Source organism: Crocuta crocuta, unplaced genomic scaffold, assembly GCF_008692635.1.
Source record: "Crocuta crocuta isolate KB4526 unplaced genomic scaffold, BGI_CrCroc_1.0 scaffold30, whole genome shotgun sequence".
Lineage (NCBI taxonomy): Eukaryota > Metazoa > Chordata > Mammalia > Carnivora > Hyaenidae > Crocuta > Crocuta crocuta.
In genome coordinates, this window is record NW_027528345.1 from 2,334,029 (window position 1) to 2,351,166 (window position 17,138).

Here is a 17,138-nt window from a genome sequence, read left to right on the forward strand (position 1 = left end):
TAATTATAATTATTATTATTACTAACGATTTCAGAGATAGCTCAAATACAAATAAAGAATGGATGGTTACTTAGATAATTCATGTGAAAATGTTGCCTTTGCCTAAAGTTTACTGCTTAATAATAATAATAATAATAAAACAATTGCATAACCTTTTTTGTACCTTAACTGTGGTGATCATTATATCATTTCTGTGTAGTCACGTAAGGAGTTTAATTTTCCAGCTAAATCAATTTTCTTCAAATATAAATGATAATTTGAGATTTGGGGATATAAATATGGACATACTGAATTCAGCACTGATACTTTATTGAATAAGATTAAAAACCTTTTAATAACCCTAATAAGCCTGATGCATTCAAAACTAGCTCACAAAAACAAGAGAGGACAAATTTCTATATTCTGAAACCTATGAGTTTCTAACATATTTATTCTAAGAAACTGAAGCTACAGTCATGGTATATTCCTTTAATCTTCACAACACTGAGAAGCATTTTAAAATCTGTTTTAATTCAGCAAGAATTTTTGAGCAAAATCCAAAATTATTTCTTGTAAACTCTTAGAAACTCGCAGAAAGTAAATAATTCTGGCAATAGAACAAAGGGCTGCAGGGCTCCTGCCAATAGATAAAGCTGTCACTGCTTTTGTACTTTCCTTAATTTGTGTTTTTAGTTAATGATGGGGGAAAAGTCATTTCAGGTTTATATTTCTCCTGGTTCTTTTATCTTTCTTTCATTTTTCCGCTGCATAATACAAAATTGACTTAGAGGTTCTACCTGTTACTGGGCTTCAAATATTATCTCTATGCAGATCACTTTCGGGTACCTATTCCCAACCCCAACCCCCTCCAGATTCTGGTCTCATTTATTCATATGTTTATATCTCCATTTGGATGTATAATGGGAAACTGAAACCCAGCACATTGAAAACTAAATTTTTGGCCAACTCACTTTCCCATCAAAGCTCTGCTTCCCTTTGCCAAGTGGCAGCATCTTCCATACCAGTAGACGAGCCAAGAACTGAGAACTCACCCATGACCTCCTCTCTTTCCCTCACTTGCTGCTTTAAACAGTGTTTATGTCTCACAGATCTGAGGACCATAGATCTGCGGTCTATTGAATATCTAAGGACCTAACACAGAGTATATGATAGACCCTTAAATATTTTAAAACAAATAAAATTGCTTATATAACTATTTCTACATTTGCTAAGTAAATCATAATTACTGATTTTACGTATCTACAGTGCAAACTGTATTGACAACCTCACTGCATTAGAGAATTCATTAGATCTTGGAAGAGAAATGGTATTGTATCATTCCTCCCAATTGTAGAAATGCATGGGATTATCCTCAAACCAATGTTAACTGTTTACTAACGATTGTTGTGCTTAAAGACTTCTAAATGAAAGCAGTTACATAGCCATTCACAAGTGTGGTGCTTTTTCTTTCAATTATAAGCTTTCTGCATGACATATCTTCAGTGGCATTAAATACACACACACATACACATACACACACACACACACACTCCATGCACACACCTGTATTTATTGATATCACATTGTGCAAAGTTTTTAAGCCCCAATAGTACTATGAAGATATGTATAAAGCATGTTATTTTTACTCAGTAGATTCTAGTGTACTTAGGGATTAAGAAAGACAAATATAGGTGTCTTGTGTACATTTTTCATATAGTTCTCACAAGAAAGGTACATATTAGTATTCCCACTTGCCAATTGCTGAAATAACTTGCCCAAATGAAATACCCGTATGTGAAAGAATTCTGGCTGTATCTACATTCTTGTGTTTTAATCTCATCGCCTTTTGATAATATAAAGATCTAAAAGATCTAAAATGCTGTGACCATATGCACAGACTTTCCAAGACAGGTTTATAGTCAGATGTTCTGCTATATTTATCTTCATAAGCCATCAAGATCTGTCAAAAATACCAAATTTTGGCTAAGAAACCACTTTTCCAAAACATTTTTTTCCCCTCAGCCCCTGAAATTGTCTGCAAATATGTTTTCTAATAACGTGTCTCTATATTCAGTTGGAAGTGGCCTTGCATTTGAAGACAAGCAAGAACCTAATAATAAGGAATCTATGAGTGAGTCAAACAACTGCTGCATGATTTTAGACAAGGGAGAAAATCTCATAGGAGATTGCCAGAGGTTAGACTTTCCTATAAGGAGAAAGCTTGATTTAAGTCTTGAAATATAGAAGAGAAACTTGTTTTCTCATTCATAAACTGAAGTTAATAATAATAACTACATCATTTGAGTTCATATGGATATTATTTAATTCTTAAGCTTCTGGAACAGAACCTGCCTTGCAAGGTGAGAGATAATGGAGTGTTGTTATCTTAACTATGAAACTAAGGTTTATTTAATTGATCTTTTAATTTCTAAGATATTTCTAATTCTAATTAGAGTATAGTATTATAAAGTATAAATATGCTATAGTATTAAACTTTCTGTAACCTAATGTTATGTATAGTATTACACATAAAATAGATACTCAGCAGATATTGAAGGAATTATGAAATGATGGTATTCCACTGGCAGATTTTGAGGCAGAGTACAAAAGAGTTAATTTTTCTGAAGATCAGATTCCACTTTGTATTATTCACTGAGCTTCAGATATTTGGATACATGTTCCTTAAAATAATAAACTTCTGTCATGGATTCCTCTTGGTAACAGGGATCAAGGATAGATCCAGAGAGTTTGTTGTGATACTTGTGCTTAACTAGACTCCAAGTATCTAAACATTGAGAATTTGTCTTTACTTCTAATACTAACTGGGGTTTGTCTGGCCCTTTCATATAGTAGGTGCTAAATAAATACTTGTTTGATAAGACTTGAGTTTGATATAAAGAAATAATTCCTTACATTAAGAGAAAATAAAGTCATTATCAGAAACTGTGGAATTCCTTTCCTTTAGACTTCAGGCTTTGTATCAGTCACATCTTTGTTCTGAAATTGTATTTCAGCGGAGGGATATAGCCACTCTTATGGGAAATTGAATTAATGTTTGACACAAATCTGAATAAAAAGAGGTAAAATTCTTTGAATAGCTCAAGACTACATTGTTGGTATAAATTGGAAACTTCCACATAAGAGCACCAGAATACAGGAGTTAGGGAGTTTCCCCAGTATCTCTTCTGTCAACAGAACACTGAAAAGGAGACTGAAGAACAAAGTGTCCATCAACCAAAGCATTTGGGATAAAATAAAATGATGATATTTTCTTGTAGAGCAATTCAGCAAGGGAAACTCACTCACCACTTTTGGAAGGAATCAAACAGTTCAGTATTTGGCATTAAAGTTCCGTAATGTGATTACATTTTCTTCCCACTTTTTCTAAGATTTCTTACATTTCTCCCATGAGTGCAGGCCCTGGCCATATTAAACTCTGCAGAGTTCTCTGACTTTAATCTTTACTTTCCTTCTTTATGCTTTTAGTATTGCTACTTCCACCTGCATGCATGGATCTACTTGTCAAATATAGACCAATGATTTGCTTTTAGTAATTACTCTATGAACTTATTCAAATGATGTTAATTGTGTGCCTTTAATGTATAAGGCATTGTGTTAGGAAATATGGAGTATGGTAAAAGGAGTGAGATAAGCTGTTGCTGAGACATTTAAATCTAGGAAGTCTCTCACTGAATGTATATCCTTGATTTGCCAATACTTTTGCTGTTGCTACAAAATGTTCTGACTTGGTAGTTGCTTCATAAGTAGTAGGGAATGAATGAATAATTAAAAATTACCATCCAACTATCTTTTTATGATTGTATTATTTCATAATCTTGAAAGAAAATGAAACAAATTTCTTGATCTTTGAACAGCACACAATAAAAACTGATGTCTGATTAAACTGCACAAATGTTCATAGATACCTTCTTATATGTGTTTCAAAACTAAATACTTTTTGGGGCATCTGGGTGGCTCAGTCGGTTGGGCATCCTACTTTGGCTCAGGTCATGATCTCACAGTAGTGGGTTCGAGCCTCATGTCGGGGTCTGTACTGACAGCTAGCTCAGAGCCTGGAGCGTGCTTCAGATTCTGTATCTCTCTCTCTCTCTCTCTGACCCTCCCCTGCTCACACTGCCTCTCTCTCAGAAAAACTAAACTAAACTAAATACTTATTGAATTGTTTAATTGAATTGAAGTGCATTTAAAAATTATTCTCTTATATTGTTTCTAGGAATAGGGGCCTAAATTATTTTGGTAGGAATCGCTCATCAGTTTAAATTCTGATATAATGACCTATAGTTAGTGGCTCTTCANGGGTTACCAATATACCTTTGAGTTTTAAACTTTCTTGATAAAATAGCTCCTCCCTTGTTCATTGACTGAATTGGTAATTTTTAGAATTACTTACGAAACCATGTTGTCTGATTTGCTCATGATCACTGTCTCCATTTGCCATTAGCATCTCACTTTTGTAATTTCAAGCAAAATAACTGGGTAGAATTAGTAGCAAATCGTCTTCATGAGAGGGTAGGGAGGTTCGTTTGGAATCAGCAAGACCCTTCTGAATTTTCTCAAATGTCAAGAGCTACCTAACCACACATAGATGTGCTACTCAAATGCAGGACAAAATAAATGTAAGCCTTTATGTTTACTACCTAAAAGTGATGGTTTTCTGAAACTGTCTCGATGAATAACAATGACTGCATCAATTAGTCTTGTATGACATCATTGGCTTAAATTAGCCTGTGAAAAAATATGTGCTATAAATATCACAAACAGGGATTCTACTATTTTTGAGTTCCTCTGCAAGCCTTCTATAATTTAAAAAATAAATGGATAATTAACCTAATCATAAATTCAGTTATCTAAAAATGTGAGGAGTCAATTGTTCTGTTAAATACAAGCTGCGCTGTCAGCACTCAGTTAATATATGTATCTTCAAAATGCCTTCAGATATTTTTTCCTCAGCAGCCCTTAAGTTATATTGCACAATCTGATGATGTCATATTTATTGAAATGTTTTAAAATATATTGTAATGCTCCTCTTTTTACATATACTTCACACACAGTCAAGTGGTAGACTGTTTCAGGGACTAAGAAGATTGCAGTCTAAATAATGTTATACTATACCTGCTAGCTGAGCAACGTATGACCCTGTTCTGGAAAAGGATATTGTTTATAATCACTTTCAGAAAATGGGGTGTTTTTATTGAGTGTATGCTGTTATTCTTTGGCTTAGACAGCAGGTTCTACAGAAATTTTACTAAATATATTTGATCATAGCAGTAAGCTGCTAAAATATTAATGACTGCAGAAAAACTAGTGAACTGAGGTAATAAATAATTTGATGTTAGAGTTTAAAGAAGTCACATCTGGAGATGTGGAGAAGAACATGTGAGGTATGCAATTATTCAGCTAGAAGGAGATGTGTCACCTATGTTTAAATTATGTTTCATAATCTGAAAATTAATTAAAGAGAATACTGATATGAAGATGTTTAATGGACTTAACATTTAAATATATAATATCCCCTTTCTAAAGAGGTAGCATTTTTTTAAGTTTAAAAACTAATTTTTTGTGAGAAATTTAATTTACCCAACTTTTATATTTACTTTTATTGTGTACAGATGTTGTGGGGCTTTTACTTGCACACACATACATAAATATGTTAGTACTCACAATAATCCTGTGGAGAAGGAACTTGGATTTCCACTTTACAGACTGGGTGATGACCCCTTGGGAAGATTAAATGACTTGTACGGCAGAGGCAGAATTTCAGAATGATACATTTCAGGATAAAATGTCCTCTGCTTTTAAAATGTGTTGTAGGGGGCACCTGGATGGCTCAGTTGGTTAAGCATCCGACTTCAGCTCAGGTCATGATCTCACAGCTCATGGGTTTGAGGCCTGCGCTGGGCTCTGTGCTGACAATTCAGAGCCTGGAGCCTGCTTCAGATTCTGTGTCTGTCTCCCTTTCTCTCTGCCCCTCTCCCATTCGTGTATACTCTTTCTCTCTCAAAAATAAATAAAAACATTAACAAAACTAAAATATAGAGTAGGAGACATTGGTATATTTTCACCTAGACTAATCCGTGTTCTACTCCAATAAGCTTCCTCTAACTTTTCTGGAAATAGTAAGTACTTTCTAGCAAATGCTTTTCTGAACCAGAGCAGAACAACGAGCACCGTAAGTAACTATTCTTTTTAACATGGGCTTTCAAGAGGTGTTTCGAGAATAGATCAGGATAGATTCCTGATATATTCACATATCTCTTCTTTCTTTCTTTCTTTCTTTTTTTTAAAATTTTTAATGTTTTATTTATTCCTGAGAGAGAGAGAGAGAACGTGAGAACGTGAGCAGGAGATGGTCAGAGAGAGAGGGAGATACAGAATCTGAAACAGGCTCCAGGCTCTGAGCTAGCTGTCAGCACAGAGCCCGACGTGGGGCTCGCACCCACGAACCAGTGAGATCATGACCTGAGACGAAGTCGGACGCTTAACCGACTAAGCCACCCAGGCACCCCTCTTCTTTCTTTCTAAAATAGAGATGTGACCATTTGTTTATACATATTATTTGTCAATAATAGGATCTTGTTCTCTATCAGTGTAAATGATTATACAACCATCAGTGCAATGAAATATTAGTTGTTTTGGCCTTAATGAAACATCCTTTAAGTATATAGCAATACTAAATAATTTTCAAGTAATTGTTAGAGCCCAAATGCTTACCACTAATGTATTTTGAGGCTTTTAAATAGCTTATGTGTGTTAGCCTAAGCCAGAGCTAAACACAAGAGCTAGATGGTTTGTGTCCAACAGAAAAATGAATATCTAGATATGGACCAAATTTCTCAAAGGAAAGTACTTGCATTGTCTAACATAAAAAGGGAGAGGTAGGGGAAAAGACAAGTGTGGGGAAAAAAAGAAGGAAAAGAAAGGAAGGGAGAGATATGCTATGCTGTGTTGTCTTACTTTAAAGTGTTGTTGTTTTAATGTGTGGCTAAGAGATTTAGTGAAGGATGCTGGAGAAAAGAAGTGGAAGTGAAGTTGAATTCCCTTGGAAATTAATGTACTGCCAATACCTGTCAGGGTTCCAGCAGTCACTAGAAACCTAGAGATCTGAGATGGTTTGGGAGATGCAGCATTGGAACTGGCTGGGAGGCCTCGCCCGAGTAGAGTAGAGAAGCCACAGGGCTCTGAAAGCCAACAGGTTCAGGTGCACAGTGTGGCCTCAGGAACAGGAATGCATCCCTGGCTCCTGCTCTTGGTAATTATGTATTTTCAGCTTTTGAGAAGAAAAATGTCTGCTCCTGTAAGTGACACATCTTTGTCAGGTTGTTTTCTTCCTTGTCACTTCATTTGCTACAACACATTCAGGTCTGTGGGGGCTGGGGAGCAAGCTGTGAATTACTGAATGGTGTGTTCTGCAGAGCGAAGTAAAAAGAGCAGTCTCTTCTGCATTAGCGGGAATGGGCTCAGCCTCACTGCCTCTGTCCTCTGCAGCACTGCTGAGGGGATGTGATCCCAGAGTCACAAATGATGGGATAACTGGTAGAACAAATCACTAGCAGAAAACAATTGGGTGAACAAGATGTGAAAGATGCTCTTATATATAAACAGCAAGAAACTCATTAACTGAAATAATTTGCATGCCGTCAGACTGATGACTCACTCTACTATAGAAATAGGCAATATTGTGAAGCGAAGGAAAAGATAGCATGGTACGACACAGAGAGGCTCAAAATAATGAAAAACTTTTCCTTCTGACTAGAATGTGCATATTTATATTGGAAGAGACTTCCAACAACACTTAATAAAGTGCATATTAAAAATGCTTTAAAATATTGCTAGTTAGAAAAATCTCTTCTAGACTATATTTAAAAGTAACAATAATCCCTAACAGAAAAGAGCTCCAAAAGGAAACATTCTCTCTGTTTTTTTTTTTTTTCTTAAATACAATTGATTGTCAAGTTAGCTAACATGCATTGTATACAGTATGCTCTTGGCTTCAGGAGTAGATTTCCATGATTAATCATTTCCATACAAAACCCAGTGCTCATCCCAACAAGTGCCTTTCTCACCCATTCTTCCTTCCGTCCTGGAACCTCCCCGCCTGGAACCTCCCCGCCTCTCTGCCACCATCAGCCCTCAGTTTGTTCTCTAAGAGTTTCTTAATGGTTTGCCTAGGAGACATTCTTTGTTACTTATTTTCACCATCCTACCGTTATTGTAAGGAATTAAAGTTAAATTTCACATTGTTTATGGCAAATACTTTGGAATACTTATGAGGAAAATGAGGGCTGGGGATTGAATGAATTACTTGTCAAAACTTGCAAGCTAAAAAATGGGTGAGAAAAGTTGAACTCATAGTAACAGAGAGTAGAATGGAGGTTACCAGATGCTAGGGTATGGGAAAAGAGGGAGGTAAAAAAAAATGAAGAAGATTATTGGGTGCCAGGGTCTTAGAGGAGGACATCTTGGGGGTTATTGTATAATGAGTACAGAGTTACAGTCTTGAAAGATATAAAGAGTTATGGTGATAGATGATGGTGGTGTTCAACAATATGCGTTTACATAATACCAGTGAGCTGTACACCTTCAAATGGTTGGGATAGTAATTTTTATGTGTAACTTACATAAATTCTGTGTATTTTCCCACAATAAAAAAAGAAGACATCGCCATTAATGGAGTTCATTATTTAGTACATTAGTAATTTTTCACTGAAATCAATTTTTTAAGTTTATTTATTTGTTGTGAGAGAGAGAATGAAAGACAGAGAGAGAGCTTGCACACACAAGTGGGGGAGGGGTGGACAGAGAGTGAGAGAGAGAGAATCCCAAGTAGACTCCATGCTCCTGATGAGATCATGATCTGATCTGAAATCAAGAGTCTGACACTTAATCAGCTAAGCTACTTGGGCACCCCTTGTAATAACTTTGAAAAGAAAAACAACCAATCAAAAAATCTTATATGTCTGGTGTATTCAACCCTTAGACTTGAGTTATGGTCTGGTTCTAGTAGCCAAATCTACTAGCATAGTTAATTTTTGGAAAAAATAATAAGGATAATGTGTTTTGTTAGAACATATACACTCATATAATATTTTTTTTTATTTATTTCTAGGAGAGAAAGAGAGAGACAGCGTGAGCAGGGGAGGGTCAGATAGAGAGAGAGAGGGAGACACAGACTCCGAAATAGGCTCCAGGCTCTGAGCTGGCAGTCAGCACAGAGCCCGATGTGGGGCTCGAACCCCCGAACCGCGAGATCATGACCTAAGCGAAAGTCGGACGCTTAACCGCCTAAGCCACCCAGGCGCCCCAGAACATATACACTCATATAGATATTTACTCTAGCAGTTTAAAAATTTTTTAACACTTATCATTTTTGAGAGACAGAGTGTGAATGGGGCAGAGTCAGGGAGAGAGAGAGGCACAGAATCCAAAGCAGGCTCCAGGCTCTGAGCTGTCAGCACAGAGCCCAATGCAGGGCTCAAACCCACAAACTGTGAGTTCATGAGGAGCTGAAATAGGATGCTCAACCACCTGAGCCACCCAGATGCCCCTTTGTGCCAGTTTTGAATAACTGTGAGAAAACCCCGCTATAGTTTTTAAAGCTGGTTAATGACATCCATCAGCTTTAGTTTTATAGCAAAAATGTTTGATTAACATTTTCTGACAGAGGAAGTATGGAAAGCTCTTGGTTTGTGACATCCCTAGATGGTAAAATCCAAATCTGGCAGGAGGTAAGATGAGTTCTATTTACACGGGATACATGCTCCCATTCATCCCTTTCTTTTCTTTTTTTTTTTTTAAATTAATGTTTTTTATTTAATTGTGTATGTGTGTGTGTGTGAGAGAGAGACAGACAGACAGACAGTGTAAGCAGGGGAAGGTCAGAGAGAGAGGATGATATAGAATCTGAAGCAGGCTCCAGGCTCTGAGCTGGCTGTCTGCACAGAGCCAGCCGTGGGGCTGGAACCCATGAACCGTGAGATCATGACCTGAGCCAAAATCGGCACTTAACCAACTGAGTCACCCAGGCGCCCCCACCCCCATACATCCCTTTCTAAAGAGAGAAATTTAATGGACCTAAAATGTAATTTAATCAGTTTATATTAATATGTCCACTCAATCTAACATGGGGAATTTCTGAATTTTTGAAACATCTGAGATTGAATTCATGTTTCTTTTGAGAATCTAGTTACATGGCAAATAAAAATATTTTTATCATAAAAACTGGGTGAGCCAAAATTCTGACAAGATCTGACTGAGTTCCCCTTATTCTCTTTTGACTATACCTTGCCATGCTTTCCCACATACTGTGGTTGTTACATAAGAAGGCAATGTCAAATGACATTCCAGACCAAGAAAATATTTACGTATTTTACCCCCAATTTTCTGAAGTCACTCACTCTGTGTGGGCACAGCTGATCTTCCTTTACACTAGCTCCCCTTTCCGAGACCACTTGTAAAGTTAGTGATAAATAGAACAAAATCTCCCTGACATACTTCTTCAGAGTTATAAATCTCAAGGAGATTTTCATAGAAATTTTTCTTCATTCACTATCTCTATTTACATGATTCTTGTTCTCTCTGGTCATTGCTGGTCCCACTGCCCTCAGTACCAAAATTGCTGCACCATCCATTGCTCTTAAAGTTGATTATCTGTGAGAATTATTGTGTTTGCAAATTATAACAGTTTATTAATAGGTAAATTAGAACTATTGGAAATCTAATAATTACTAACACATTAAACTGCAATGCTGTGTAATCTGTAAAATTTTGCAGTATATTATCTAAGTTAATCTTTATGAAAAATAAGTGATTGACACAACAGTTGGGTATAGTTTATCTATTTGCTTTTTCTATATTCATTTTCTTTCCTTTCTTTTTTTTCTTTTCTTTCTTTTTTTTTTTTTTTTTTAAATGAGTTCCATGTCCAGCAGGGGCTTGAACTCATGACCCTGAAATGAAGAGTCCCATGCTTCACCTACAGAGCTAGCCAGATGTCCCTGCCTTCCAGATGCCCCTACCTTCCTTTTCATGAAAAGAACTCATTCTAATTAGCGTACATAACTCCGTTAAAAGAAATAAGATCTAGCAGATCAAGAAAATACTCAAATGTACATTTTTTAGACAAACTTTAGAAGATAGAAGCAATGTATACGGGTTTTACATTAAGTCTGTCCTTAGATACTAATGATACTGTATGTCATAGAAATGAACAGCTAGAAATCTTTCCATAGATCATTTAATTGATTTCTCTGGTTTCTGAAGAAATGTTGTCTTTTTTTCTCTGCTTAGTAAAAGAAAGAAAATTAAAATTAAAAGTCCAGGAAATACAGTGTGTACAAACCTATAGTTCTTACTTTCTCCCCTATGTCCAACAGAAAGAAATTGCTTATAAATTGACCCTGGCATTTCAGAATTAACTGTTAATATTTTTACTCAGGCAAGAATATTTTAAACATTTCCTGATGCTAATTTGACCCATTTCCACTATGTTTTCTCTCTGTTTCTATGTTTCTCTAAAAGTTGAAAATTAAACTCAACTTTTTCTTGAAATCATTGATTCTCAATTGATTTTTCAGTGCAGAATAATCTACATACCAAAAGAGAAAAATGTGTTTATCCTGGTCCATATAGTACCACTAACTATTTTTACCAGTCTCTGAAAATGCTAGAGTTCTAGCAGATTGGTGTGTGTGTGTGTGTGTGTGTGTGTGTGTGTTTAGTGTGTGTGTAAATGTGATCTTAAAATTCATCACCATTGAAAAATAATAAGTAGCATCTTACTTTTTTTTTTTTACCTGTCTTTATGATGTAAGCAATTAATACCATTTTGTTTTTGCTACTTAGGAAAATGTTTACATACACTTATATATTGAACATCATAACATTAGATATTTTCTTTTCAGAATTATTTTCATGGTCTATCTTAATTTAAATTTTACATTCAACTTTAGGTCATAAGAGTTCCCAATATTATTATACATTCTCTGAAAACATGGTTTAGTATCTTTCAAAGTTGGAATTCCTATTGTGTCCCAGTTGAAGAGGTCTCTTTTTAGTGCACTGGACCATGTTGCTCTCAAGGAGTTACAGAAAGAAGTGGTTGGGTTCTGATGTCACCAAATGACTCCAGTCTAAGAGTGTAATACTTTCACCTTAATGCTCTGGCTGCCACAGTCAGATCCATTGCCACCATGATGTGTTTTACAATGCTTTTAATTAAAGTAATTAACATGTTTTCAAGTTTAATAGCATTTAAGTCTAAACAACTATTCCACCACACTGATTTTTGTACACATCTGTGTTCCCACTGAATTGTGAGCTTCTTATGGGCAACCCAACTGTGTCTCTTCTGATTCTTCTATCTGTATGCTTACATACAGAGATGGATTTGCCACAAATCTAAAGAAGCGTAAGTTGTGTTGTACAGCTCTCAAGACGCTATTCCAAGGCCCCACTGGGTGAAGCCTTACCAGTGTAGTCACATGATCCTAAGCTTTTGCAAAATTTATAAAAGCAAGATATTTTAATTATACTACTGCATAGTTTAGTGGTTTAGTTTACATTAGTGATTTTTTGTCTTCTTAAATACAACTTTCCAACTTTTAAAGATTTGGCCACAGAAAACCTAGATTTTCCCTTGCTGACACATAGGATTTAATTTACTTTTTGTTGAATGAATAAAGAAGGGAAGGGGAGGAAGATGGATGAATGTGTTATTAATCAATATATTTTAGTATTTGAAAATTAGCATTACTGGCAAAAAATGTTCCCCAAGCCACCAACAGGTAATCCTAACATACCACTTTTGTATAATGTCGATGAGTTTACAAAGCTCTTATACAAACATATCTTTAATTGAATCTTCCTACCAGCCCCTTTGCTTAAATTTGATCTTTAGTTAAATCGATCAATATTGAAATGTTTACTATTGTGCTATTTCTAGAAAAAAAGTACTGTTATGCTCAACTGTTAGAGTTAAAATCTAGAACACACCAATTGCGTGACTTGCTCATGTTCCTACAGTGTTAAGGCTGGGAGGCAGCTGATAACCCTCTGATACCACGTCTACTCATTTCCATATGACGTGGTACTTACAAATGTGTTTAAATAAACTGAAGCTTATTCTATGAACAAGAAAGCTAAAATAAAAGAGAATTGATAATGTTGCTGATACCCAAATGATGAGCATTTACTCTTCCTTTTCTTTCCTTCTTTTCTTCTTTCTTTTCTGTTTTTGATGTAGGTGGTTATTATCCAACTATCATAAAACTAAAGCTTTTTTGGAAAATCAAAACTAACCTTTACTCCACACAAGATGAAAATGTGGTTGCTGGTCAGTCACCTTGTAATAATATCTTTTACAACCTGCTTATCAGGTAAGAAATTTCCTTTGTATATTCTCCATAAATTATGTCAGTGTAATCAGTATGTGTGTATTCACCATATTAAATATGGTGCATGAAGTTAGAATTAATATTTTTGACATCTGTGTCAGATAAGTAAATTAATATATATTAAAGCTGACCCCATTTTTCTTTTTCTTTTCAATTAAAATTTCACAAGATTAAATCAATTTTATGTAGTGGTGTGCTGGTCAGTGTTTAAAATGTGGATCTTTGGGAGAGAAAAATAACCCTGCTGCGTAGCATTTGTCAATTGCTCAGGACTAAATATTACTGCTATGGCCAATCTTGACAAATTGACATAATTCAGTGTGTCATTGGAAAAGAGAAACAGTAGGTCACTATTATATAGTATTTTCATGGTAGAGTTACAGTACCCTTAAGTAACCTCAATTGTATAATAAAAGTAAAATGTAGTAAAATAATTAGAGAATAATAGGCTTATTTAAGCATTTGTTACCTTTGTTTTTAATCAATCTATTTATAAGTTAATATTCAATTTTTACTACTGGCTAGTGTTGTGAAAAGCAATTTTAAAATAATCTACAGTGTGTTCAAGGACATTAAAAACAACAAAGCGGTTTTGAAAGTGCTCCAGTTTTACGAAAAATACTGTAACTCTGTCTTTCAAATACAACTACAAAGGATTCAGAAATATTTCTTATAAGGAAAGGGCATTATATTTTTATCTAAAGCAAAACACTTTCTAACAATCAATTTTTCTAATAACTTCATCTCAGTTGCCTTAACTCAGTAAATACTTGTTCAGATGTTATTAAGTTTAATACATAGGTGGAAATTATCTTTCACTTATCAGTCCCGATTGATGGTTTTAATGATGAACCTTATAGGCCTCCTATTGTATTTTTTGTTTATTACTGAAGAAATAAAAATGCTATGTTATTTTGGGGAGTAGATTTTATTATGCTGGCTTCAGAATCCATAAAATATAATAATTCCATCAGTACTTGAGAATTTTAATGACATTGCTATAACAACAGGAATTACACACACACCCTCACACACAATTACATGCATTATTTATATACATATTATACAAATATAATAAAGTTTTGTGGTAGGGTTATTTTGTCTGTCTTATTTTTGGGAATAAAATGAAGGAATAACCTTATAAGTACTGAAAAATTCCTCCTAATTCTATTGACCACAAATTTTAATGCAACTATAAAATGTGACATGAAAGAAATAGTTGCCAACATGCGATGATACAGCAACCATAATAAGAAAGGGCCAGGAATGTAATTTCATTAACTAGTATCTCAGTTACTTGAGTATAATGTTTGAAACAACAGCTTGAAAAGCTGCTTTGAGATTAAAATTGCCTTTTCTTTTCTTTTTAGAGTTTACATGGTACAGAAGATATGGTCATGGAGGTAAGTTGATAAAAAGGTAAATTTTTAATTTTTACAGTTTAAATTTAAAAAATTTAACAATATTTATATTTGAAAGAGAGAGACAGAGAGCTGGGGAGGGGCAGAGAGATATACACAGAATCCGTAGCAGGCTCCAGGCTCTGAGCTGTCAGCACAGAGCCCGACATAGGGCTCCAAGTTACAAACCACAAGATCATGACCTGAGCTGAAGTCAGAAGCTTAACCAACTGAGCCATCCAGGTACCCCAAGGGCAAATTTCTTAAATAACTTTTTTCAAATGACCCATATTTTATCTCTACTTTAAGCTATTAGCTCTATAAACTTAAAGGCAAATAAATGTTAGATCACCTGGAGATTTTATGAGATAGTTTATCTGGTATCATAAAACAACCTGTTTGAGTACCAAAATGAATGAATGGATGCACTACAAACAAATATGCTATGAGATGATTGTAGCAGATAGAAAATATATTCTAGATGTCCTTTATTTTTTTCTAGCATGCTTTGTAACAATAATGCCATTAAGTTTTGAAGCAATATTTTAAATATTGTAAACACCTAACTTACTTTTGAAATCCTCTTGCTTTGTTGAAAGAGAGAGAACTAAAGTTAATGACATTGGAACCTTAAGATTCAGTTTAATTAGGACTCCACAGATGGTGTAGAATTTATTGTTTGTGATTTATTAAATACAGCTAGTGATTCTGCTAATTTAGATACTACTTCAGCCACTGAATATGGTATACTGGAGAAATAGAATCTAGAGTAAGACCAACTTGGATTTGCATATTCAATCTGGTCTTCACTAGTGATGTGATCTTGTACAAATTATTCAGCTTCTGTGAGCTTTGACCTGCTCATATATAAAAATCACAGGATTTTTGTGAGGTCTAAAAAAGAATGCTGGTGATAGCTTCTAGCATAGTGATCTATGTGATGGTTCTCAGTGAACACATTAAGACTAGTAGCTTATAAAAGCCACTGCATAGTGGTAGGAGAGTGAAAACTTAGAAAGAGTCACTGAACAACCAGTGCTACATCTTGCATACCAAATCAGCAATATTCATGCTAGAGAAGGTCAGAGGAACTTTCATCTGTAGGTTGCCATGAAGATTATGGGAAAGCAAAAACTTAGCATGAATTCCACCAAAGCCATTTCTGTTTCCACCTTGTGAGTTCAGGGATCACTGCATGCACACTATATACAGATCAGTAAGATACGTTTCTTGACTTCAAGAACCTTACCATATACTATGAAATAAGTAAGTAGATAGAAAATTTATAAGAAAAATATAATGTGCATTTTAAAAGATTTTCCTTGAGGCATAACGGAATATTTAATCATGGGTGTAGTACATAAGAGAATCTTGAAGTATTTCAAAAGTTAGAAATGAAACTAATTCCAAATAAAAGAAGTGGAACAACAACAACAACAAAAAATACAAAGGGAAATATGGGCTGTGTTAAGTCAGTGTTTCTCCAAGCATTTCAGAAAACCGTTGTTCTGCAGGATCTTCGTAGGAATTACATTAGAAAAGATTTCATTGTCAAATAAATTGGGAAAGGCGAGTTCATAAAAGTTCAATGGTTTATTGTTAACTTTAAGTAATGAGTATTTATACAATGTAGATAATAATTATAATACATATGTTACTTCTTTGGACTGCTGTAATAAAGTACTTCATGGGTGGCTTATAACAATAGAAATGTATGGTCTCACACTCTGGAGGCTAGAAGTCCAAAGCAAGGTGTATCAAGGCCATACTCCCTCTGCAGCCTGTAGGTGAAGGCTTCTTCCTTCCCTCTGCCAACTTTGGGTAGCTTTGAACATTCTTTGGCTCATGGCAGTATGGCTGTTCACCTCCATCTTCATATATCATCTTCCTGTGTCTCTTCACATGTTTACCTCTGTGTCTCCATTGCCCTCTTTTTTTTTTTTTTCTTTTTTAAGTTTACTTATTTATTTTAAGAGTGTGAGCAGGGGAGGAATAGAAGGAGAGAATCCCAAGCAGCTTCTGTGCTGTAAGCACAAAACCCAACATGGGACTCAATCCCATGAACTGTGAGATTATGACCTGAGCCAAAATCAAGAGTCGGTCACTTAACCAAATGAGCCACTCAGGTGCCCCTGAATTTCCCTCTTTTTACAGTTATCAGTCATATTGGACTAGGGCCCACCTAATGATCTCATTTTAATTTGATTTTACTTCTGTAATTATCCTACTTCCAAATGTGGTCACATTCTGACGTACCAGGGATTAGGACTTCAACATATCTTTTTGTGGGAGCACAATTCAACCAGCTGTATTACACTGAGAGAAAAGTATTGTGACTCTCTGAGGA

The 17,138-nt window shown here is 35.2% G+C and overlaps 1 protein-coding gene across 1 annotated transcript in view; it reads left to right on the plus strand.

The window, feature by feature from the left end:
- Positions 1–17,138, plus strand: part of CNTN1 (contactin 1) — a 278,819-nt gene that overhangs the window by 183,901 nt on the left and 77,780 nt on the right. Inside the window, exons 3-4 of the mRNA XM_077753202.1 lie at positions 13,241–13,373; positions 14,762–14,794. Coding sequence (XP_077609328.1) covers positions 13,313–13,373; positions 14,762–14,794 — 94 coding nt within the window. The 5' untranslated portion in view covers positions 13,241–13,312. The remainder of the gene's footprint in view (positions 1–13,240; positions 13,374–14,761; positions 14,795–17,138) is intronic.